Source organism: Xylocopa sonorina, chromosome 12, assembly GCF_050948175.1.
Source record: "Xylocopa sonorina isolate GNS202 chromosome 12, iyXylSono1_principal, whole genome shotgun sequence".
NCBI lineage: Eukaryota > Metazoa > Arthropoda > Insecta > Hymenoptera > Apidae > Xylocopa > Xylocopa sonorina.
In genome coordinates, this window is record NC_135204.1 from 5,250,414 (window position 1) to 5,275,080 (window position 24,667).

The following is a 24,667-nucleotide window of genomic DNA, read 5'->3' on the forward strand; positions in this document are numbered from 1 at the left end:
GAAGCGTTCATTTTCATTCAATCAAATATATTTTGATTATTTCCATTATAACTGAGACATTGAATCAAAATAGGTATTTAGTAGCTATAAATTTTATTGTACTGTAATTATCGATATACAAATTATTAAGATGTCTGCCGAATCTAAAATACAGTATAACAAAAGATGAATTACACTTAAGATCTAAGTAAAAGACGAAAGACTACAAAAGGAACCCCCAGAAACGGAATCCTGCGGTGTACAGACCAAATCTTGTATGAGCAAAAAAGAAAACGTAAAGGTACCCTGATGTGGTTCCAAGTTGGAAGGGTTAAATCTAATTAACTCGAACTGGAACAGGGCAAAACCGCGTGTTAACAAATATATGTGTAAATAATGAACAATAAAATCTATTCTATATCGTGACAAACAGTTTCCTTCTAATGAAATTTTTATGGATCGATCGGACGCATGTAGAAGGAAAGATGACGCGACATAGAAGAAAACTTAAAGTATCGTACGCACTGTTAGATATTTCGCGTGTATACAGAAAATTTCTCGATAAAAGCTTAAACGAAGGAAAAGAAACAAAAAGAAATAAAAGGAAACGAGAACGTATAAAAGTAAAATTGTTAAACGCCATGCCAATACCTTAAACTTTCCGATCTATAAATACATAATTGATCCGTACACGCTCCTCGATTGTACCTATTTTATATGTATTTTAGAAAGGGTACAACAGTCGAATCCGTAGACATTTGTTTACATGCAAATCGATTTTTATGTAATACATATATATGTATGTTTGACCAAAATAGAAGCTATTTTCAACTGTAGATTTTCAAATAGAGACTAGAAACTTAAAAGTAAAGTTTACAAAATTTTGTCTCTCTTCACGTAATGCCAGTTTAGCGTTTTTTTACCTTAGACCGCTATATCGATATAAACGTTATTACCGCTTTTTGTTTGTTTGTTTTTTTTCTTTTTTTCTTTTAATCCCTAACATTCTGTTGCGCCGAAGATGTCCAAGTTTCATCCGTATCTTCATTCGTCGTGTTTCTATCAGTCTTTAAAAAGTAATCAGATCTTTGTATTCGTCTTGAAAATGAATACAAATCAGCTTACGATGGAAACAAAATTATAGATCCCTATCTCTTGCGAATTTATCTATTACGAAGATGCACAGCGAGATGTACTTCCTGCGTTATACACCGTGTGAGTCGTAATACGTAACACTAAGCTTTCTACATTCTTCGTTCACGTTCAATATATACAAAATTGAATAAATAACCGAGCAATAATTACTGCTACGTACTACCGATCTTTTCAACTTTTCCCCTTCGTAATAAATGGAATTTCTCAATATAATGTATATACAACACGCAAAGTGAATAGGAATGATATATCAGGGTTTCCGGCTATAGTCACACCTTTAGTCATACCACCTTAAAAGAAACGAAAAAAAAAGGAAACAGAAAAGTAAAGCACTGCATCGCAATGCGCATGCAATGAAAAAGAAAAGAAAGAAACAAAGAAAAGATCTCTCAATGATCGTTCCTCCTCAGTATATTCAGTGTGTAAAATTCAGTGAAATATCATGTGAAGATTTTCGGTGCCCTTTAAACGATATGAGGTAAAAAAAAAAAAAAAAAAAAAAAAAGAAACCTTTAACTTACTTATCGAGTACCCTTAATGCGTACTGTACGTCGATCCTACGACCAATACAGCGGTAAAGCAAATGTACAATGACTAGCCTGGAACAGAAAAGCGATACTACCAAAGAAATTGCTGTTTACTTCGTAACAGGCTCTCCCTATACCGTCGTTACCCTCGTAGAGGCCGTGACGATGTCGCTGTGACAATCAGCCACTCTGAATTTGCTTTCGCTATCCTCCGGCGTTACTTTGCTCGCCTGCGAGGGGACGTCCTGCCTTGGATTGTAATTGAATGGTGGCACAATTGCAGACGCGGGGGCCCGCACGCCGGACCCATTCACGAACGTTTGCGCGGGACCATCCGCGTTCGCTGAGTCTACTCTTATGAAGGAACCAAGACGTGATATCCGTTTCGTAGGGTCCACAACTTCGCTCGCGGAATGCTCCGCTTGTTGTGGCTTCCGTAGAACAACTGAGTTGTCCCCTGCGTCCACAGTGTCTTTCTTGTACGTAGAAGCATCGCCAGACTTCACAGGAATCTTGCACGGCGCGTCATTCGCGTTCATCCCGCTCAGGTCGCAAGAGTTCCTGTACTTCGCTTTGCTGGGCTGCACGCCCACCACCAACGGCCTCTTCAATTTCGATTTGTACAGAGTCGACTCAGGCCGATCGTTCTCCTGCGACATCCCCTCGAACGTCGAGCTACGGTACAATCTGAAAGCAGGTGGTTCGTTCACTGGTGACGGACCGTCCACCTCGTTGGCACAATTGCCAGGCTGCACCCATTGCCTGGTGTCTGGCCTCTCGAAACGTTGCTTGTTCTTGCTCTCCTCGACCTTCTTCCAGAGGCTCGCTATTTTACTGGTCGCTTCCTTGGCTAGTTTCCTCGACTGCATACCGGTCGACGAGTTCGAGACGATGCTGGAGTTGCTGTTGGACCTCTGTCCAAGAGGACCCACCTTTCGATACGTCTTCCCGGTTTCCGTTTGTGTATTACTTTGATTGCTAGCTGATAGTTTTGGAGTCGCGGTGACTTTGCCAGTGGGCAGTCGTTTTGGGGCAACTGATAGCGGTAACGCTTTCGGAGGCTGGATTCTCTCCGACGCGTTCCCCTTAGACGATTTCAATTGGTGCGCTTGGTGCGTCTTTGGCGAGATTTTTGGTTTCCCCGTCGTTGGGTGTACCTTCGACGTTGCGCCTCTGATGGGCTTCGCGATCTTCGTTTTCACTGGAGAAGAAGACGAGGAGACCACGGTGGGAGCGTTCTCCACTTCCGGTTCGTCTTTGGTAAACGTGCCCTGCCTTTCCAGAGGTTTCACGTCTGATTTCGTGTCTTGTTGGTAGTTCGAGGAAGAACAGGTTGGAGGTGTGCTGTGCCTCTTCACTGATTTCGTGAAGGTTAACGAGGAACCTTTCTGGGGAACCGAGGCTCTTTTCGCAGCCACGGATAACATTTTCGTTTTCTTGTCGTCCGTTGAACCGAATGTCGTTTTAGAGCCCGTGTTTGATTTTGCGAACTCTTTCGTCCCTACGCTTGGACTGTTATTATTCTGTCTGAGGGTGGTAGCTCTGGTGGCTCTCACGATAGGTGAGGTATTGCTACGGCCTATAGGTATTCCGCTGACAGGGTTCGCCTGTTTCAATGGTGACGATTGTGGCGTTGGTTTACGTGTAATTGGATTCGAGTAGAGGGCTTTTCTTCTGCCTCGAATGGCTTTTGGACTCTCTGGATCTGATTTGTCTGTGGCGTTCGAATCCATGCTAGGATCCCTTACCATCCCTGGTTTAATTATTCGTGGCCTCTTCGTTTCTCTCGGTGGTCCCTCCGTGTTATTCGACTCGTCGTCACTTTCAGTTTCCACGTTGTCAGTGTACCTGATGTCTTCTTGCGATCTGGGTGTTTCAATCTCTGGTGTCTCTTTGTGGACGTCCTCTGGTTCCTGTATATTGTCCATCTGTTGAGCACACGTGCCTATCAACTTCTTAGAAACGCCGTTGACAAACCGCATTCGCAGGTTCCGCTCCGATTCCGACTCGTTCGACACTAAACTGATGGTCTCGCAGTCCAGCAGCCCGTCCTCGACATTTTCGTTCACCTTGTTCGACTCGTTCAACGTGTTCAACACGATGGTAGCATTCTGTTCCAGCATCGTTTGAATCTCGTCCGATTGAATATTGTGCGTTGAGTCTGCTATCCTTTCCTCCGTGACGTTCGCAACCGCGTTGCTTTCTATATCCTTCAATATGCTCTCCGACTCGTTCAGGGTCCTCGTTCGAAATCTTTCTCGGTTCTTCTTCTGCTCGGCACGCTTCTTGATCAACGTCTTGCAAGCGGACATTTTCGACAATTTCGGGATAGCAGACTTCACGGGAGACGTCGCTCCCGACGATTTGTCAGAATTCTCTTGTTCGTAAGTAGTGTCGGGTTCCTGCTGATTATTTTGATCCTGAGCCAAGTCTAGAAAAGGATTCTCCAACACTTGCGTCTGAAATCTGGCTCTGTCTTCTTGTCTGCGTTGTTTAGGGGTCAGTTTCGAGAAAGGTGAGCACTTGCCGCGTGGAACTTTGCTCTCCTCCGCATTTCCATTCTCTTGTTGATCCGCCTCCTTCTTGTCGAGCTCCGCGGCGATCGTGTAGGTCTTGTACCTTTCTTTAACCAAGCTGCGTTTCTGTTTCGGCGTCAGGTTTCGATGCAACCGTTTCCTGGGCGTGGACTCAGCCGAGCTGGTGCCGCAGTACTCCGACGAGATTGGCGTGACCGCCTCATCGGTGTCGTTACCTACCTCGTCGATTTTATCTATCATAACTGGATGCGGAGCTTCTTCAGTGCGTAACTCCGCGTCGATGCACAACGTGTCGCTGCATATGGTCTCCGTGGCTTGTTCCATCGTGGACTCGTCCATTTCGTAAACCTCGTTGAACAGCGACGGCGGGTTGATATTCTCCAGGCACTCGCTCAGGCTGTTATTCGCGCTATTCTGCATGGCTTCAGCGTAACGCAGACAAGTCATGGAGAGCACGTTCGCGACAGGTTTCAGCAGATCGAACACAGCATCGCTCCCACTTAGATTCTGCGAGTCCTGGTCTTTGATATCCGCCACCTCTGACATGATGCTCGCCACGCTCAACATGCTGTTCTCCATATCGCCAACATCCGGCAGCTCGTCCATCATCGAAGGTGGTTTAACGCTTTCTAAATGCGAACCAGTGCACTCGTTCAACAAATTTTCCAGGCTACTAGTGTGGCTCTGAGCCTGATTCAGCGCTCGTTTAGCTACGACGCCAAGAGGGAGAGATTTCTTACGACAGCTTCGAGAATCGGTCGATTGTACGTTCTTTACTTGAAGCGGAGGTAAAGACGCGGAGTTACACCTGTCTCGATTGACGAACGACTCGCTACAGTCACCCGAACCCGCGTAACTAGCCGTCAATGATAACAAGCTACCCATTGAGGATGGAGGCTTGATGGCTTCCAAGTCCATGGACGTCATGCTAGTCGCGTCCAACTCACCGTGTCGATTCATTTCCCCGTCCAGAGCCTCGGCTAATTTAATGGCTTCCCTTTGAATGATCTTCGAGTTCGTCATCGGTCCACTTTCACTGCTGGCTGTCTCGTAGCATTCCGAGGTGATCGTGCCTTGCTCCTCCTGCGCGTCGCTCTTAAAGGAAGCTATTATTGGCGCGCTGATGCTGATGCTGGGAAAAGAGACGTCGTTAGGAGAATCCTCGTTCCACGTATCGCTCAATATACTCTGTTTCATCGCGGTCGAGTCTCGTTCACGTATTGCTTCTGTCTGCTGCACCAAAGTCGCGGTCAATCGATCCAACGACGCGATCATAGCGTCTGGGTCCCTTTGGCGTCGATACACGTCCTCTTTCCCCACGTGTTTCGTCGAGTCCCCGTTCTTCTGCGTCTGCTTATGCTTCTGCTCGACCTCTTCTCTCTTGATGCCGTCTACTTCACACGTATCGTTGTACATTTGGTTGTTTTCGTCCGAGCTGCTTACTTTTCCTTCGCCGAATTCATCGTCGACTTGGTTGGATTTTACCATGGTCTTATTCAGTTGGATGTTGTCCATGGTTTTCGTCAGTCCAGGCTGTATGCAGAGCTCTAAAAGCGCGTGCTCGGACTGTTCCACGGAATCGATCGATTCGCTACTTTCGGAGTCCGTTACTTTCGTGTAAGATTGTTGCATGGACGAGTTCTCGATGGCTTTGTGTTTTGGGCTTTCCGATGCTCTGTCGTTGTCCCATTTGACGGGGTCGTCGTCTATGTTTCGATCATCCTCGATAAGGTCGTTATGAATCAGAGACGACATGTCCTCGTTCGATTGGGTGTCGATGCTGGACAAGTATTGCTGCTGAGTGGGCTCGGTATTGAACACTACTGTGTCGTGCATTATCGGGCTGTTTCTCAAGTTCGAAGGCAACGAAAAGCTGCAAAGATTATCCTCACCCAGCAACGATCTATGCTCTGTGTTTCTTATCTTGTCCAGCTCGTTTCGTAGAATTTGGTTTGATTGTTCCAACGAGATTTTAGTTTCCACCACCTGGAATAAAAAGACTCGATTATTCGAAGTCGAACGATGTAAGAAATGCAGAAATTAAAGAAAGAATTATATGAGATAGATATGCTACCTTCTGTATCAATTTGGCTGTGTTCTGACTGTAGTCAGACGCAATGTTCACGTTCGACAAATCATTATCATTATTTGTACAAATGTCGGTAGAGTCCAAGGTTTCCTCGGATCCCAATTGTTTGGTATCAAGACAGTTCATGGCACAAACGGCTGACGAATTGCACTCCACCTGATCCAGTGCAACACTGGTTTGATACCTGGCTAGATTGCTTTCGCTTCGTGGAACTTTTTCGAAATTGTTTCCTATGAACGAATGCCTGTGCCTGGAAGCACAAAGATAACGCAAAAGTTATACTTCAATTGCAGTAACTGCTTTAAATCGAAAGACAATTGATTAATTGTAATATGGATTTACGTTGAATCAAATTAATTACCTATTATTTTGCATTCCAATATTAATACAAGCTGTAAGCAGATCTTCATCTTCCTCATCACCATCACTGACTTGATCTAAACATTCGGAAGAGTTGTTTATATATAATGTATAAGGCATGTTACGGGTATCTCCTTTTAGTTCAAATTCCTTACATCCAGAATCATTAGAAGCCTTCAATGCACTGGTTACGTACGAATTAACTCCGTTGCTCGTGAAATTTTTATCGAGTTTATCGTTCTTTTCGAACAAACTATTCTGAGTATCGTACTTCTTCTCCACGTCTATAACAAAAGAAATACACATTTTTATAAAATTTCGAAGCCTTTGAAAAAGTAATTTTAACTGCCGTGTAAACATTTCTGAAGGTGTTATTTTACCTGGCTTACTTTTCGCAGAATTGGATGCCATTGTATCGCTCTCATCGTATTGCAAGTTGCTGGAAGATACTTGCGCAAGCGTGGTTCGTAAACTGTTATAACAGAAGAACGAGAAAGTTAATTAAAAAAACAATATCAAGGTAAAATGATCTTTTAAATCAACAAGAGTGAATTGAAGTTTCAAGATATAAAAAGAAAACTCTAAATTGGATTATGATAATCCATGTGTGGTGGAATCAAATGGTTCATGCACTGCAGAGTTTAAAAATTAAGTACAAATACATCAAACAAACCTTAATGAACTTTTTATAGCGGCACGATCGTCTTCCTCGATATTCTCACGCTTAATATTTGCCTCAAGGTAGCGTAAGGCCTGACTTCTCCTTTTCTCACTCGAAACATCCTCCGCGCACTCTAAACTCAATTCTTCCTTATCTTGTAGTATGCCCTGCTCTTGAATCTTCTTCAATAGATTCCTCTGTCGACTATCCTCTTGCAAATCAGAAGCAGACGCTGCCCTCGAGGAATTCAAGGACGTACCATGCGGCGTTCCTTCGGTACAATAGGTCTTCACCGTGTCCTCATGAATAAGCTCTTGATCGTTAGTGGTGAAGTAATGGGAGTGTGGCTTCTCTTCGTCCTCCAGACTTCGTTCCGCGTAACGCAAGCTATAGTCGGTTGGTTGGTCCAAATCGGTCTCAGCGTAATCGCTGAATAGATTCCCCTCTGTTCGATGGCTAACAGTCGGCGAGATAGCTTTTTGTATCGTATTCAACGAGTTGTGCTGATGCAGCACAGTCTTGTCGTAGACGTTTCCAAAAGCAACAGTGTCTTTCACGGGAGAGCTGCTGCTGACGAACGACAACGAGGAAGAATTGTCCATCCCGGATTTTATGGCTGTGTACTCTGTTTTCGTGCAAACATTCAGCTCTGCTTCTTCGGAGATGCTCGACTGGCTGCCAGTCTTCATCGTGGACGACATGCTTTGAGGCAGGTTGTCCTCTACCGAAGAATGGAGCAAGTTCTGTGAACAGGCGGACTCTTGATCTGGAGCAGAGGACCACGAGATGGTGGAATTCGTGCATCTGAGGTCGCCAAGGCCGTTGAAACCATCTGACGACTTCAGGCGATCAGGGATGGCATTTTTGTAGCGCAAAGTGTACTTCTTCTCAGATGAGGTCTTCGGGTGGTTTTCACTGGACATGGTGCCGTCGAAACCGACTGCAGAATGTAGCGACGAGGACTGCTGTTTAACCTGAATGTCGGTGGGCGACAGACCGTTAAGCACGTGACGGTTCACCCTTTCGAACATGGTATCGGAATGAGTACTCGTTATGGAGCGCATGGAGTCTCTGCTCTCGCTTCTAGCGACGCCGTTGCATTTCATGCTGGACGTGCTAGGCTGGTTGTGTAACTGATAAGAGCGTAGAGTGCGCGTGTTAATGCCTAGGAAGCTGTGCTCCACTTTGAACGATAACTTGTCGTCTTTGTTGGTCGGAGATGTGCTCGGCTCGATGTTGTCGCACGTCTCGGCCAAGTTTTGATCTATCTCTTGCTCCAAAGCCCTCTGTCTCCGGGCGACAAGAGTTGGTAGAGTTGGAAGGCCCAATCCACGCGCCGTCGAGTCCAAATGGACGAGATTGTTGCAGCCTGGTCTGGCGCTTAGCAAATTCTTCAGAGCCGCGCTCGAACCCATCGAGATCATTTTGTGCTTCGAGTGAATCAGACTTCGAAGCATCGGAACTGCGCCCAGGTCCCATAGCAGGCGTTGATCTTGCGGACATCGAGCAGAAAGATTCCACAGCGCCCCGCAGGCGTTACTGACGACAGTCAAACTGGGCGAGCGTAGTTGCTGCAGCAACACTTGCAAACATCCCCTTTCCCTTACAATGGCTCTGTAATCCTCCCTAACCGCGATATGGCTAGACACGTTCCTCAAAATACCACCAGCGTTCTCTACGATGGCTAGAGTCTTCGAGGGTGCTTTGTAACTTAACATGTCCACGAGGAACGCCAGCGCGCCATCCACGGCGCAGATGTCCACTTTATTTGTGCTGCAGTGCGCCGAGAGATTCCACAAAGCGGAGAGTATCGACTTCAGCGTAGACTCCTTCCTACCCTCCATCGCGGCCTTCATCAGACCAGTCACCGCTCCTACTTCTCTCAACGTCTGTTTACTGATAGTGTCGGCTCGCCACGACAGATTCCTCAAAACGGACGCCGTTACCTGCCTGAGATCGTCACTTGGACTCCTCAGCTGTGACACCAGGGCCTTCATGAATTCCCGGAAGGAGCACAGCAGCGCCTTATTGTTTCCATCGCCAAAAGTCAGATTCGTCAGAGCCATTCCAGCGTACCTGCGCAAGGTGATGCAGTTTTGGTCGTCGCATTCACTTCCGTGGGCCATATGGTCCATCTCTATTAACTCTGCTACAGCGTGAAGCCCACCAAGCTGGCACATGGCGTGTCGATGCGCTTCGTCGAAAGAAAGCTTCATCAATGCTGCTATCGTTGTTCCAGGATGTCTTTCCAGGTCATCCGGGACCTGTCCTGTTTCCAAAGACGTTCTCAGAGCCTGACAGTAGTCCCGTAATTGTTCTAGGAACCGGAGAACCCTCGCCTCCCTCCGTCCAGCCCTCTCATCGCTTTTGGCGTAGACGATATTGTGCAAAGCTCGCGACGCTCTTTCTCTAGTCTCTGGGTCCTGTCCCGGAGCGTGAATCAGCTGCACCAACAGCGGCAAGCACCCCGATTGCCTCATTATGAGGCAAGTATCTATCGAGTTGCTCATCGAAAGCAGAGTAGCGCTCATGTCGTCTCGACCCTCTGTGCTACCCAACATTCCCAATAAGTTGTACACCACGTCCACTTTTGCCCCTAGCCTTCGATCGCCTTGCATCTCCGAGGAACAGCCGAATGCCCCGCCTGAGTTCGAAGAGAAACTCATCACGCTGGCTACGTCCTGTCGGAGAGAATGGTTGTTAGTATTCTATCAATTGTAAATGTTCTAGGTGAACGCAGACTTAATTTTGTATACCTATTATTTAATTTTTAAAATATTTTAACAGTTAAGGGAGACATTCGTACGCAGTTTAGAAACAAATTTGAAAGGTTCGCTTTGTTTTATGTATACCACGTGAAGAAATATGTAAATTTGCTCTGTAGATTGCATGCAAGTGACTTCTTGAATTTATTTAACCAGTTTCAATTACAATGCATTTTATTCAATCACTCGTAGCAAGTTCAGGTTCATAAACTGCATGAGTAATAATGCTAATGCTCGTAGCGATGAGTCAAATTTCTTCGGCAGGTCGTTGCTCCCGTTTGAACGTCGCCTTTGTGGCAGGCTACGTATTTATTAATGTGTTCGTTCAACTAGCTACGTATGAATTTCACATTCGTATCCATGTACTATCAGATTGGCGTGCATTTGCTCGCAGAAAACCGAGAAATATCGTTCCACGCGTTAAGAAGCGTTAACAAGTATTTTAAATATACAGGTAAATGAACAAGCGATGCATATAAAATGATTACAGAATAGCTTTTTGTCCCTTAATATTTCTAGCTATTCCAAATCCTTTTCTTTTCTATTTTTCTTAGAGTATTCAGAAACGATAAGAAATAGCAATTAAATGCAAATGATACTTAAAAATTTGATTTACAATAGCATTCCGAGTATTCAACCAACTCCAATACTCTACCATTAATTGCGCAGAGCATAAATTCATGCTGAGAAGTATGCCTTACATTATGTACAGTGGTTGATGTGCTCTGTTGTGAGGAAAAGCCCATTTGTTGATTGGCCCATACGTCTCTTCTGATGGGCCATGTTCCCCGATAAGAAGACGGCAATCTGTGGCCCGGCAGGGATGTGTCCGGTTTATTATCCTCCTCGCTACTTCCACCCTCATTGTAGCGTTTATTCCTTCGTGCGTAAATCTGCACAACACACGAGAATGTTTCAATTAACTCAAACCATAATATCTTGAATTAAAACGTCGAAGATCGTCCAATACCACTTCGAACAAAAGTAGTATGAAATAAAATAGCTCGGTTGGATATATCGCACATGTCACTGTCTAATATTTCTATAGTAAACGTAATCCTCCTCCCAACGAGGATACAAACCTTTTCCACTTGCGATACAAGAGAGAAACGTATCTCCCGGCAATTTAAAAGAAAAAGGCGAAGAGAAGACACATATATTAAACGTTTCTGGGGCTGGCTCGGAAATGGCTCGCTTAAGACAAAACGGATGCCCGCACACGAAGTTAATTCCAATTCTCCCAACGCGAGTAAATAGTCGGCGTCCCTATCCTAAGCGCCTTAGATTCTCGCGCGGAACACGGAAAACGAGAGGAATAAATTCTCGCGGAAATGTTTAGGGTGGCAGGCCGAGTTAAAGGGCGGTGAGAGAGAAAAGCGGAGAGATACGAAGGTGGGAGAGAAAGAGAAAGAGAGAGAGAGAGAGAATATGCACATATACGCGCCCGTGAACTGTATATACAGCGGTTGGTCAGAGGAAGATGGGACGAGCTCTCCCGTAAAATCAATACGCCCGGTACGTTGGTGGAAGTGTATATAGGAAGGACTCGTACTCCGCAAGCACGAGGCAAACGCCAGTGGTTTCCAACCGCTTCTTTTCTCGAATTACAAAACAAAATCACCGCAGAAACATTTCCAGAGGATTGGAATATCGATATCGACACATTCGAGCCATTTTTCTGCTACGTTCACCCGTTACGCGCGCTACAAGAACCGATTGCATAACGACGCACCGTTCGTTGCGCGTTTGTCGAACGATTATCAGAATTATCGTCGAAAGTGGACGATGTATACACAAGCCTGGCGGTGGTAAAAAATTTTTCAACAGATTGCCAAGCGCGAGCACGACACTTGTGTAAACAGTCGCTTTTATTGCTGCCGTTAATGGGACGATCTTGTACGTCACGCGTTCTCGTTTGCACTCTCTCGAGCATCCCTATGGATATTAATTGATTTGCACACTCGTTACACGGCGATGCTGCTTTCAGGGGTTGCGTTGGCTATCTTCGACACAATTACCGTCGTTATCTGCCAGCAAGGGTTTGCGTAACGTCAAGCAAAACAGCGTGACATTTGAGCATTTTACAAGACGATGCGGTATTCAACGGTGAATCGCAATTTGACGTTTTCATTACCGACCATTAACTAACTCACAGGGGTGGTTCTACAAAGCATCGTTCAAGGCCTCGAGGAGCTCGAGAAGGAGAATTTTCTACCACACAGCGTTACAATCGGAGGCTACGAAATTGCCTGGTAAATTTCAAGGCTGCCGTTCCGTTAAGATTGACCACGACGAAGATCAGACCCAGTGGCAATGAAAAGCCACGTTTTCGACGTCGATTCGAAACTTGCTGTCCTATCAGCGCGTTCTACAAGCGAGGGACAAACAATGCGCCCCCGTTGCGTCGTCCGAGGGCGAAACGTACACACGGCAGCCTAGGCTCGATCAATTTTCAGTGTCATCCCTCCGTGATCGTCCGTCAAACCCAAGCGCGTCGTGCACCCCACATGCGTTTAACGTAAAACCGACTAAAAAGAAGAAGAAAGAGGAGAGGAATAACAGACAACAGGCGGAACGCGAAGCAGAGGAAGGCGCGGATCAGAAGCGATTAAAGGATTTTACCTCCGGGCTCGGCGTGGACGACCTTCGCTCGTCCTCCTCCTTCACTTCCGGCTCCATAGCATCCTCCTTGCTGGTCTCAGCGATCACGGTGCCCAGGTACAACCTTGGCCGGGCGTTGCGCGCGTTCACGGGTAGAGACGCGGAGGAGGACGGGGCCGTTCTCGGTGCGTTTTTCACCAGCGAGCATCTCGCGGACGTCGCCGCGGCTGCGACGACGGGGTTGAACGCTGCGCCGTCCACGGACGACTCCAGCTCGTGCGCCGCGACGCCGGCCAGGGGCGTAGATACCTCGATGCCGTGGGGGCGCCGCTGGGACCTCCACGGGCCGACACCTTCGACGCAGGCGGCTGTCGGCCGGTGAGACACGCGGCAATCCTCTGATCCCTTCTGGCAACCCTCTGCGTCCTCCTGCAAACGTAACCAATTCTGTAACGTCGCTTAGCCCGCATATTTTTTCTCGTCAATGGAAAATAGTAGTCGATTCTATTACAACGCAGCTCTCGTACAACGCGCAGCTAACATTGCGAGAGTAATTATAATTTTTCACGTATGTTTTTTAAACTATACCTTGAGTTTTGTGTTTATAAAATTTTATTTTATAACCGTGTGCATTGTAACTTGATGCTCTGAGAATGCAAGTTTTTTATATACTTCTGAGATTTTTGTAGCGCGGTTTTCATACAACGCGGCACGAATTAACCCTTTGCGTTCGATATAATAATTATTATAAACAATATTATATGAACATATTTAATTATTTTTATAAATGGTGCCATTATCTTCAGAACTTACTGTGATATTTGAATTTATTTTATCAGGTGATATGTTTATTTATTCACTTAAATTACTCATTTAAAATAATGCTGGATAGTCCCTGGATTTTTTACAAAAATTCGTTTCACAGCTATTGAAAACAGTAGTATGCCCCGGAAACCATTTCCAGGTCTGTGCTGCGCGTTAAGCGTTACCACCCCATTAGTCACTGCTTTCTCCTGCAAAGCCCATCCCTAAAAGTTCATCAATATCCGCTCGAGAGGCTGTTCTGACGTCATCGCGATGCAAAAATCCCATAAATGCTACGCAGACTTCATTTCTACCCGAGAATCAGCTTTTCTATTTCAACGAAACGTACGAACGCCTCTTCGACGATTTCTTTTTCTCCTGCTCCTCCAACGGTACAATGTAATAGCCTGGCGACATCAAAGAGGAAGAAAGTCAGTGAAACGTGAAAGAACATTGGATCTAGAGAACCAAGAGGCCATCCACGATTTCATTATCGGATCGTTACAATAGATTAGCCGTGAAGAGTTGTTTACAATAGCCGAGGGCGATGAATGGATTTAGGCTTTCGCGAAGATGAGAGAGTCACGTTACGTTAATCCTTTGCGGTCCACTGGTTTCCGCACCAGTGTGGAACAACAGTTTTCAACTTTCTTCTAATGGTCCCGTTTTTATTTATTTAGACGTTAGGTAGATAACATCTTTCGCTTCAGCAGAAATTTAAAAGATCGACGATACACAAGAGATATAAAAGACGAAGTGTAACGCAACAGTGGTATTCGATACTATTTGGTAAAAAACGCTCGAACATTTAAGCGGTAATAAAAATGTCCATTTCCATCTACGAGGCATCGATTTAGCGAGAATCAGATGCAAAACGGATGCGGTAAAACGGCCATTTCGAACACACCAATGCACGCGACTATCTCTCGCGTCCACTATATGCAAATAACATGTATCGACATTTTTTTCACCTCTTCGCGGAGGTTCCTCGAGATACGCGTGGATGGTAGGCCCAACAGAAGAAACAATACGGTCCAGACGAGACGTTTCACGGCGAGATTGAAAGTCAGATCGTGCGGAATTGGGTAACGTGGTGCAACGCGAGCGTTCGCGATTTTTCTAGGAGCCTCTTCTCGACCTGTCTCCGTCCTCGACCTATTTCTCTCCCCACGTTATTGTCAATTGAATTAGTTGACGTTATTCGAAAGAGAGAGGAAAAAATGAAGAAGATCGACATTTCGAAGAAAGCGTCAAACTTGATCTCAAACTATGGATAAAAATTTTGTTTTTGTTAAATATAATAAGAAAATCAAGTTAATAAGAAAATCAATTAAAAAATGTATTTATTTTCTTCTTCTATCGATTGAGCTATCGATTGAGTCGATTTGGTTTAACTTTATCAGCGCTTCGATCGTCGTTTCAATCATCAGTCGCAATGATGCCTTCTTTTACTCGAGTAGCAATATAATTTCGTTAATTATTTACAAATTTGTTTGCGCAATGAAAGCATTTAACGTGATCCTCGCAGCGCACTGGGTACGCGCTAAAAATGGTATGCGCATTAAATCAGAACTTAATGGATCTGACTTTATGGGTATACAGACGGAATGTGGTTGTTCCTTCGATCGGTACAAGCCGGTACGAGTAAGCCAACATTCTTTCGTTCGACATTTAATAACTCATAACGTAATAAGCGCAATCTATAGACACTCTAACTGCATTACTATCGATTCAATATGCGTAACAATGCTATTTAACTGAACCTTAATAAATTAACAGAGATCTGGCCAACCCAAATGGTTTCACTGGCCACTTTGACGACACATAACATTACAGCGGGTTGGACTTTAGGTGAACGTGCTTTTAAACAATTTTATACGAATACAGATTGAGTAAAAGTTGATCTGATTTTATATTTGTACGTTTTTTGAGATGAAAAACGGCTCCAAATGCATTAAACAGTGAATTGAAATTATTTCGCGTAAAAGAGACGTATAAATCGACGTTGTCGGTTTGCAGCGACGATCAGCATAATATTTAGGCTATAATTTGTTATGCAATGAAGCGTAGGCAGCGGCTCCTTATCGTGCAACTTCCTCTCACGGACAAAAGTAACGAGCGAGTACGGTCGTGCAATTCTCGGTGCTAAAAATAAATTCGTATCTGAGGAACACGAGAATCCTTTGATCGTACCAGCTACTAAAGACAAACATTACTCAGGAACGAGTCGTGTTCCAGTCATTTTCAATGTTCCTCGCGATGCGTCACAGAACCAATGAAAGTATCACTTTTAATTTCAACTTACAAAATACTCCCTCGAGTCTAAGAATCGATGTTTAAGGATCGAAGGACATTAAAAGCGAAAAGAAAAAGGAAAACCGAGCGAATAAAAATTTCAAAAAGGAGAAATCAAATTTCGCTGCTTAAGCAACACTTTCTCTGTGTTATTAACTCGTTTTACGCTTCAATTGATTCGCTAGGAATTCGACAGCTGATATTCAAGCGATAAACAGTAAACGCACATTTACCAAAAAATGTTTCTACTCCACTAAACAAAAAAGCCCAAACTTTCCAAATAGGACTCTTACTTTCGTTTCTTCGCATAATACACGAATCGATATACTCGAATCGTCGTTGTTTCCATCGTTAAATCTCTACGTCATCGCTCCACAAAAAGAAGAAGAAGCAAAAAGAATCGAGCAATGAATTACCAAGGACATACGAACTCTTTCAGCGGCAGAGCGCGCTTCGTCCCGTCGCAATATTCTTGAAAAGGTTCCAAAAATCGCGGGTAACCGCGCTGTATCGCCGCCAGACCCGGCAGCATCCGGTGGGAATTATTGCTTTCGCGGGTTCCACCAGTGGATTCATTCATTTTTATCCCCGCGGTCGATTTAGGCTTCGCGTCCGTTTCCCTCGGTTCCAGCAAAGCAAACAAACGCGGCCAGTAGGTGGGGGGGAAATCGCTTGGTATCGCTCGAATTCACACCAAGAGAGAGACAGGCGATCTCGATCGCCGTTACTTTCTCTACCAGGTTCACGGACGTTCCTCCTTCGAACTTCCGCTCGCTGCTGCGTCCGTCGATCTTGGGTTTCGAGAGTTAAGTTCCGCTGCAGGCACGCGGCGCACGAATCGTTCCGCTGCCGTGCGAGAAACAATTAAAACACAGCTGTGTATCTGGGCTGGCGAAAGGTCGCGGCTGCGTCGACCTGCGAAATGGCGGCCAAATGGCTCGCGGAACAGCAGGAATTTCCGTGGTGGTAATAATGATAGGTGGATGTAAACTGGTATTATAAATAGCGCCATAAAATGGTAATAGTAAACAGAGTGGGTATTGATGTTTGTAAGTATAGATAACCGAGAAGCTGTTATTTTGTAGGATTCTGTAAATGAATGGTCAAACGGCTTGCGAAACTGGAGGAATTGACGTTGATCGAATAACAGTGATAGGAAATTGACGGTGACGTGGTAAGTACGCGTTCAAATGTTGCAATCGGACGATAATTTGATGTTTGCTGGCTTGGTACTAGAAGAATGGATATTTTACAACATTCTGACGTGGCTTGCGGAACTGCAAGGATCTATATCGATCGAGTAATAAAGATAGCGTCGTAAAAGTACACATCGCATAATTCTTAACAGAATAATAAAAGCCGAGTGTATGGATAAGCGTAACTGGGAACGGGTAATAATAGGAAGAGAGAGAAGTGGAATAATAACGAGAGAAGAGTATTGAACACTTGTTTTGTAACGTTCTAAAAAAACGGCACGCTAAAAGTAGAGATTATGGTACGAATAACAATGAAAGTTGATCAAAATCACGTCAAAGTTACAGAACCATAGAAAACATCACACAAAACAGGAAGAACTTCAAGCAAATCGCAATACTCTAAGCCAGTGCAGGTATACTCGGAAATTGGATGTTCACGAGTGCAAAATGGTGGTTAATTGCTCGCGAAATTCAACTGGCGATACGAAAAGCTGGATTACTGGTCGAAACGAAAGGCAGGATCGAGAGATAAACATTGGCGCAGGATGTTAGTCGAGGAAATTAGTCGGTGTCCTAAAAATCCGACGAATCTAGGGAGAAACTCGCTACGGGCGGGTATTAACGAGGGCAGTTCACCGAAGATCGTTCAAGATCGCATGCATAATCAAAGAAGAAGCATTGTTGCCGCAGTTTTGCCACTTTCACCCGGTTTTCTCTGCCGTCCGAGAAGTTCAAGAACAATGAATCCATTGGCAACGCGGACAACCATGCGTAACACGCCGGCGCACTAACAATAAGAACGATCTTGCAATTAGAGCCGGTTTAAATTGTAATGAGCCGAGCGCGGTTAGAAATGCCTTTGAAGGCTGAAGTTGGAGCACGGCTGATCGTTGATACAAGAAGCCTAATTAGGCGAAGTTACGTAAAGTGGTGCAAACTGATCGCCAAGCCATCGTGTACCAGACAGGATTTACCATCGGATCTAATCGAGTAACGTGCGATGGAAGAAGAAAAAAAGGAACGTACAGCAAGTAGTTGAAAATGTTTTTACAGCCGAGTTTTCCCTTGTTACACGGTTGACTCTGGTTTCCCTGATTTTAACCAGTGATTAACATCGCTGGCACGATCGTGGGAAAAGTTCAACGGAGTAATAACTTCCACGCGAACTTTCTTCTATTTATTTTAAAAGATTTGTGTTAGTAAGTAAAATTTAAATTTGGTATATAAAAGATTGTACTGGTATTATTGTATTTTTTTTTAGTATTTTTAGATGAAAATATATGCTAAATTTACCTATCATTCAATGATACTGTTGTGTGACTGTACAAATATAGTATTGTGGAAATGGAACGTACGATCTAATTAAAAGACACCTGTTATTAGCAAACATAGGTGTGAGAAGCTATGGATGTCAATAATTTCTCTAGAATCACCCTATTTAATTTGCCTTTTCTCAGAAGTTTTCTTAGAAACATCGCGATGCAAAATTATTTTTAACTCATCCATTTTTTCCATTACCCTAAGAATTGTCAATATGTCAATTAGTGATTGTAAGAAAACACGCTGGAGTAACTTCATGATATTCCACAATTCCTCAAAAAGCCACGTGTAAACTTTTTTCTACGCCTGGCAATGGGTGTTCCACGCAAAACCAAGATATTAATTCAGAACTCCGAGAACACTCAAACGTTAAATAAATCTTAAGCACGAGAGTCATTTAAAATGCTCGAGCGCTCTTAGTTGGAGCTAAATGGAGAACCGAGGAACTGTTTTTCTTTCCTCTTAAAAATAAGCAGCATACTAAAAAGAAGAAAAAAAAATACCTTCTACCTACGAATAGATTATTTTTAGCTTTGTTCAGCGAAAGAGTGAACAATTTTTCGAATTCAATGTACGCGATAGAACGGGTGGAAAAAAAAGTGAACGAAAACGAAAGATGTGTTACGACACGCTGTGAGGAAAGGAAATATTCGATTGATTAATTGTAGAATTACATCGCGCGATTCATAAACAGTTATTCCGCTCGCTTGGCGGGCGAATCTCTTTTTTTACGCCGCGCAAATTCAAAATGTTCCAAACCGGTGACTCTTGGCTGAGTTACGGACTGGCTTACGGTAAACGATACCGAATAAACCGGGTGTATCGACTTCCTGCGCGTTGAATAGCTTTCTCGAATCGTTCGCCGCGAGCAACTCCATATTTATGGGGAATATAATTTTCCGACGTGAGGTTCTACGTATTATTTCGATCGAATGAAATTCCGTTATCGCCGCGCGGCGATGGTATTATTCAATTGGCCGGTTGCAACGTTAAGTAAGAAATTAACGTTCCACGGAGCCGCGGTGAATCATCCTTTAATTGGCTCGTGATTCACAGCACGGTCAGACGTTAGCCTCGATTTTGCGTTTGCGTTTTATTGTTTCTTTCAGCATCGCCAAGTGGTTCGTTATCGTCGACGCAATTTTCAAATACCTTGCGAGATCATCGTTTGTCTTAGAGCACGGTGCTGCGCGGATGTTACGCCATTTTTGTTTCAGTCTAATGGGAATTGCAGTCAACCCTGCACGGTTCTCATGTAACGTGGCGCTAAAGTTGCGACAGGTCTCTCAATTTTATACGTGCACCAAACTATATCTTGCCTTTTGTATTCATAAAATTTTGTATCGTAATTTGATGCTCTGAGAATGCAATTTTCATTTATGTACTTCTGACTTTCTTATAGCGCGGTTTCCATATAACACGGAATGAATTAATCCTTTGCAGTTGCATGTCCCCTTTGAGGGGACATGGACATTGATTAGCGACTGTGGTGGATAAACTTCACCCACTTTTGGATAAAACTTCGTTCATTTCGAATTATTAATAAATTCAAGTTCAAAGGAATGACAACTGATGACAGAAAATTAGTCATAAGCACGTGTTCGAATTGGGATTATTTCTTGCTATCTCCGTCTAATCCTTCTGATACCTAATTCATATTCAACGTGCCTTATTCCTCCTCGTACATCCGCAATCCCTAATCTCCATAATCCATTTATTACACGACCATCTCTAATCCCAGATTTCTTTAATTACCCGCAAATGTATCGCCTAGAAAATAATCTGCACAGAACTCTACTTTAAATACTAACGAGAATCATTTAAATAATCTTGAATTTTTAGTTTCATACGTTACTCGCAAAAAAAAAGATTCTAAGTCTTTCTCCTTGTAGTCGTTGCTCTCTTAAAAAAAAGGTTAAAGGGATTAAATAAAATATTTTAAAATTGGAATCTAAATGCAAAACCTCTAAGAAATTACCTAATTAACGCACAAAAAAAAATGAATATATTGTGTACGACGTTTCAAGTATTGTTGGTCACGCAAAGGTCTTAATTTTCATTTAAAAACGATTGTTTGAAGCACGAATGGCCTTCGTATAAATCACACGTTATAACAAGGGTTGACAAGCTTCCAACCAGAATTTTTTCGACTTCCAATGCAGATTCCAATGCAGTGTTTCAAGGGTACCGCGTTATGGAAGCGTTTGCTGTACGTATGTAGAACACCTTGAGTCCAGTTTCACCAGGAGCACCCAGCGGTCTCTGTTCACACGGAGTCTTCTGATGAAAACTAAACAACATTTAAGACAAGAACAACTCGAGGAATTCTTAGCTTTCACGCTGAAACCTTCGTTTCCTTTCTCCCGCCAGCTACTTATCCAGCCATCTTGCGCTACCATTGGAAAGATAAGTTTCTGGATATCGTGTAAATAAAACGCGGTTGCTAAAGAGCCGTGGTACGAACCAAAAAAAGGTAAATTTAAATAATAAAGAAAAAAGAAGAAAAAGAAACGAGAAAAGAAAGAACTTATGCATTTGTGATTTAAAATTGTTATTAGCAACAAACTCGTTCGAAAGTATAACAAGTGAGAAGTATAGCTTTGATCTGAAGACGCCATATTGGTCTCACTTGGCACACGCTCCTTTTTTATGCGTTTGATGCAGTCTTCAGATCTGTTTATAAGACTGTGATTCAGATGCTTTAGTACAATTGGTGTCGATGAACTTTGGTGAATTGGATATTGCAAACGGGAAGTGGATGTTGAATTAAGAGTTTTTTTTTTAGTGAGTGTTAATGAACTTCAATGGCCTTGGTTCTGCATATAGCATGGAATATTACAGTAACTTGGTACTCGAGCCTCTCTGATAATAAATATTTAATATGAAAAAAAACAAATATTGTGTTAAAATGAGAGATCTAAAAAGGGGGATATAAATTATGGGTCTAGAAACTATATAATTAGAAAATATGTTAAGCATACTTTTAATGAATTTATCCTATTTCTCTGACTTTATTATTCCGTTATACCGTGTATCTTGATGGATGAAGAATTTAGATAAGCGATGGCGTTAAGGAGTTGGAAATATAAACTGGAAGTGGTATGGGCAGTGTTCTAATTTCAAATTAAAATGGAAGCTTTGTACGATCTCATCAGATCACAGTTTTGTATCTTTAATTTTTCTCTTCATTCTCCAATTTGTTACTCCTATTTTTCAACCAATCATTACGATTTGCATTATTCTAAGAGATTCGCTATTTTGTCAGCGAATCGCAAGTAATATTTATTCGAAAATTTGTATTATCTTCGCGTCGGTTTGTAGATTCTACTAATTTCAGGACGTCGAAATCGATCCTGCGCGAGTCGAATTTTTATTTTCGACACGACCAAGCAAGGAAGTGTATTTTAGTCACGTACGACGCCGTATATGCGTGCAGAACACCACCAGAGTTCCCCCGTAGACTGTTCCTCTGGTTCAGAATCCAAGTTAGCAAGGAATAGAGGAGCCAATCTCGTAACAGGGTTTGGATAACCAATTTTTCATCAAAAGTAACCGACCGTAAACACTTATTGCATCCAAATCGAGAATAAAATCGAAACGTTCATTCGACGATGAAAGTTAAGATCCAAGAAAAAATTTATTTCAGTCCAACGCGATTATTCGAAATAGGAACGATTTTATTTACAAAGATTGCCTTTGAAACGTGCATTTAAACCTTTTAAAACGTATACCCGTCATATTCTGTTCTATTTTAACCAGTATTGTAATCTTATCCCTTACTGTGTCGGTAACGTAGGTAGTGGCAGTGTGTTGGTATAACGTTCTATGTAAAACCTTAGAAATTAAAGTTCAAAGGACCAAGAATCCTTACAAACATCAAATCTATCATATATCATGCATCTATTATACCCTATAGAATCAAACTAAGTTTACAGAACACGTATAGGGTGGGTTTAATTAAAAGCAAAGACTTTTGTATCGAGGATGGCTACTTCAAAGATCCTGCATACCATTTGAAAACGACGGCGCTAGCACGGCAGAATTAAATCCGTCGAGTGTTCTTCTTTGCCCTATTTCGATCCAATTGTAAGGAATAAAGCGATAAAGCGGGCGAACGTGCCGCGTATTGTGTCGAAACAGTGTCATCGTGAGAAGTAATCAAGAACCCTTGCGACACTTCGCAACATTGAGTTAAATTACTTGAACAGACGGTTTCGAAGCTTCGTGCCTATTAACGAGGAGTTTCTATTCTTGCACTGAAAATGCGAAACGCAATGCCCCATGATTTCTCAGCTAAATTCTTACATTGATGCATACCATTCTAGTTGGACAAACATAATTAATCTTTCAGACGTGCAGTCTTCGAATTGTTAATTGCAATCTAAGACCACGCATGTGTAAATACAACTCTTTAAACGGTTCTTTTGCAATAAAATAATCACAAGAAATTTTTATGTGCGCCAGCAGTTTCAATTTTCTCACGTTTCGATAATGATAAAAAAAGAAGTTGAGCCAATGCCTCTTTCATAAATGAAAGTAGAAATATAATAACAGCTATATGTATATCACAAAAAATATTAATAAGATGCGACTAAAATGAAAATTTTGCAACGAAAGTGTAATATAGAACGGACATGATTACGATAACGCGAAACAAGAAATCCGAGCGGTAAAAAAATTGAACATTTTAATTCTGCTTGAAAAGGAAGGTAAATATCGCATCTCGAGCAGCGGTTTTTCACATCAATCGCGTAATTGCGAGCTCCCTTTAAACCGTAATATAATTAATCCTTTGTATGGTAAGATGACGTTGCCCGAGATAGCCGGTGGAAAAATAATAAACAACAAATTATCGTGCAATTTCCCATCGCTGCTCTACCCGGGAGGACGTTTACATTGCAATTGGTAAGAATACGTCTGGCGATGCACCGAACAAGTAATCAGGAGTTATCGAGTTATGCGCTGAAAGCGGCAGCGAATAATCAAATGAAAAGACGCCTTTGCGAGCGTCTCGTCCGTTGCGTAACGCGATGCATTATTCAATCGACATTTTAATCACTGAAACTGAAGCCCACATACCCCCGGCGAGCATCGTTTTATTCAGAAAAATTGAGAATAATCAATCCAAAGTTTTTTCAAAGCTGAAGCTTTCAATTAAAATTGCGACCAAATTTTCTGCAAGAGAGTTCGTTTAGGAATTAAAAATATTTTATTGGTCGCATGAAAAGTTCAGAGATTTATCTTTAATCGATGAAAGATGCAAGATTATTTGAATATTCCATTTCGTTTTTAATTGTTATTGAGTAAAAGCAAGGACTTGAAAATTGAAGCACAGTCAGAAGACACGAAGTGTAGTATTTAATCAGTGGCGTGGAGAATGCGGAAAGAGCGGTTGCCATTTCGAAAGGTGTGACAATTAGCGTGACTCATTATTGAAGGAAGGTATTAAAACGGATCTGTGAAAAATTCCTTTGCAAGCGCGAAACATTCTCCGAGTTGCAATCCAGTTCTGAAAAATGCGTGACTCAGAGAGGGGAGAAGCGAGTGATTTTAGTCGGTAGTAACGTTTTGAAGGGGATCGCAGCCTACGCGATGCGTTTCATGAATCGAATTACGGATGGCGAACCGGGAATTGACGAGATCGAGGCAAGAAGAGGACAGCCCGCATTTTTTAACAGGATTACGTCGTTGATGGGTGTCCTTGTGTTGGTTCGAGAGCAATTCGTGGTGAGAGATGAGAGAGCAATTGAAATGAAAAAGTGTAGAGCGTTTTTAACATGTCTGCTCTAGAAAATGTTGGGACACATTAATTTCAATTGATATTTACGAAAAATTATATCTAAATCTCGTGGATAATATTCGAAATTTTAATCACTAAACTAAATTGATATTAATTAATTTGCACAAGTTCGATAGCAAGAAGATTAAAAATAATTCTTTGGAATATCTGCTGATTAATGCGTTACACTATTAATTAATTTTCTTGAGATGAAAATAATATTGAAAATTCTAGCTGTTGCCAGAATAATTTTTTAATTAACCTTCTTAAAATATTATCTTAATAAAGATAAGAATATTCTTCAAATATTTTCTTAATAAAGATAATATCTTATTCGGGAATTATTTTAGTTACCATAAACTTTGTATCCACAGATGTGAAGTAATTTCGTAAATATTTATAAGATGATATCTTCGATAAACATGTTGTCTATTTCTAGAACAATATCTGAAAATTTCACAACAATTGCGAAGTTACATAGGTATCGTCAATACAGGTATCAGCAGACTATTAATAAAGTATTGATCTCGACACAAAACTGTTACGCAAAGTAAGATAATAAAGAACACGAAGAATAACAATAGATCTTCAGATAAGCA

The 24,667-nt window shown here is 42.6% G+C and overlaps 1 protein-coding gene across 6 annotated transcripts in view; it reads right to left on the minus strand.

The window, feature by feature from the left end:
* Positions 1-76: 76 nt before the first annotated feature.
* The window catches only part of LOC143429938 (uncharacterized), a 54,097-nt gene continuing 29,506 nt past the window's right edge, over positions 77-24,667 (minus strand). For 4 of the 6 annotated variants that reach the window (XM_076905801.1, XM_076905800.1, XM_076905802.1 and 1 more), the window contains 7 exons: positions 12,696-13,103; positions 10,775-10,966; positions 7,321-9,989; positions 7,028-7,119; positions 6,649-6,931; positions 6,273-6,537; positions 77-6,184 (listed from right to left, as the gene is read on the minus strand). In XM_076905801.1, coding sequence (XP_076761916.1) covers positions 1,793-6,184; positions 6,273-6,537; positions 6,649-6,931; positions 7,028-7,119; positions 7,321-9,989; positions 10,775-10,966; positions 12,696-13,103 — 8,301 coding nt within the window. In that variant the 3' untranslated portion in view covers positions 77-1,792. The remainder of the gene's footprint in view (positions 6,185-6,272; positions 6,538-6,648; positions 6,932-7,027; positions 7,120-7,320; positions 9,990-10,774; positions 10,967-12,695; positions 13,104-24,667) is intronic. The other 2 variants (XM_076905805.1, XM_076905804.1) reach the window with 2 other exon arrangements.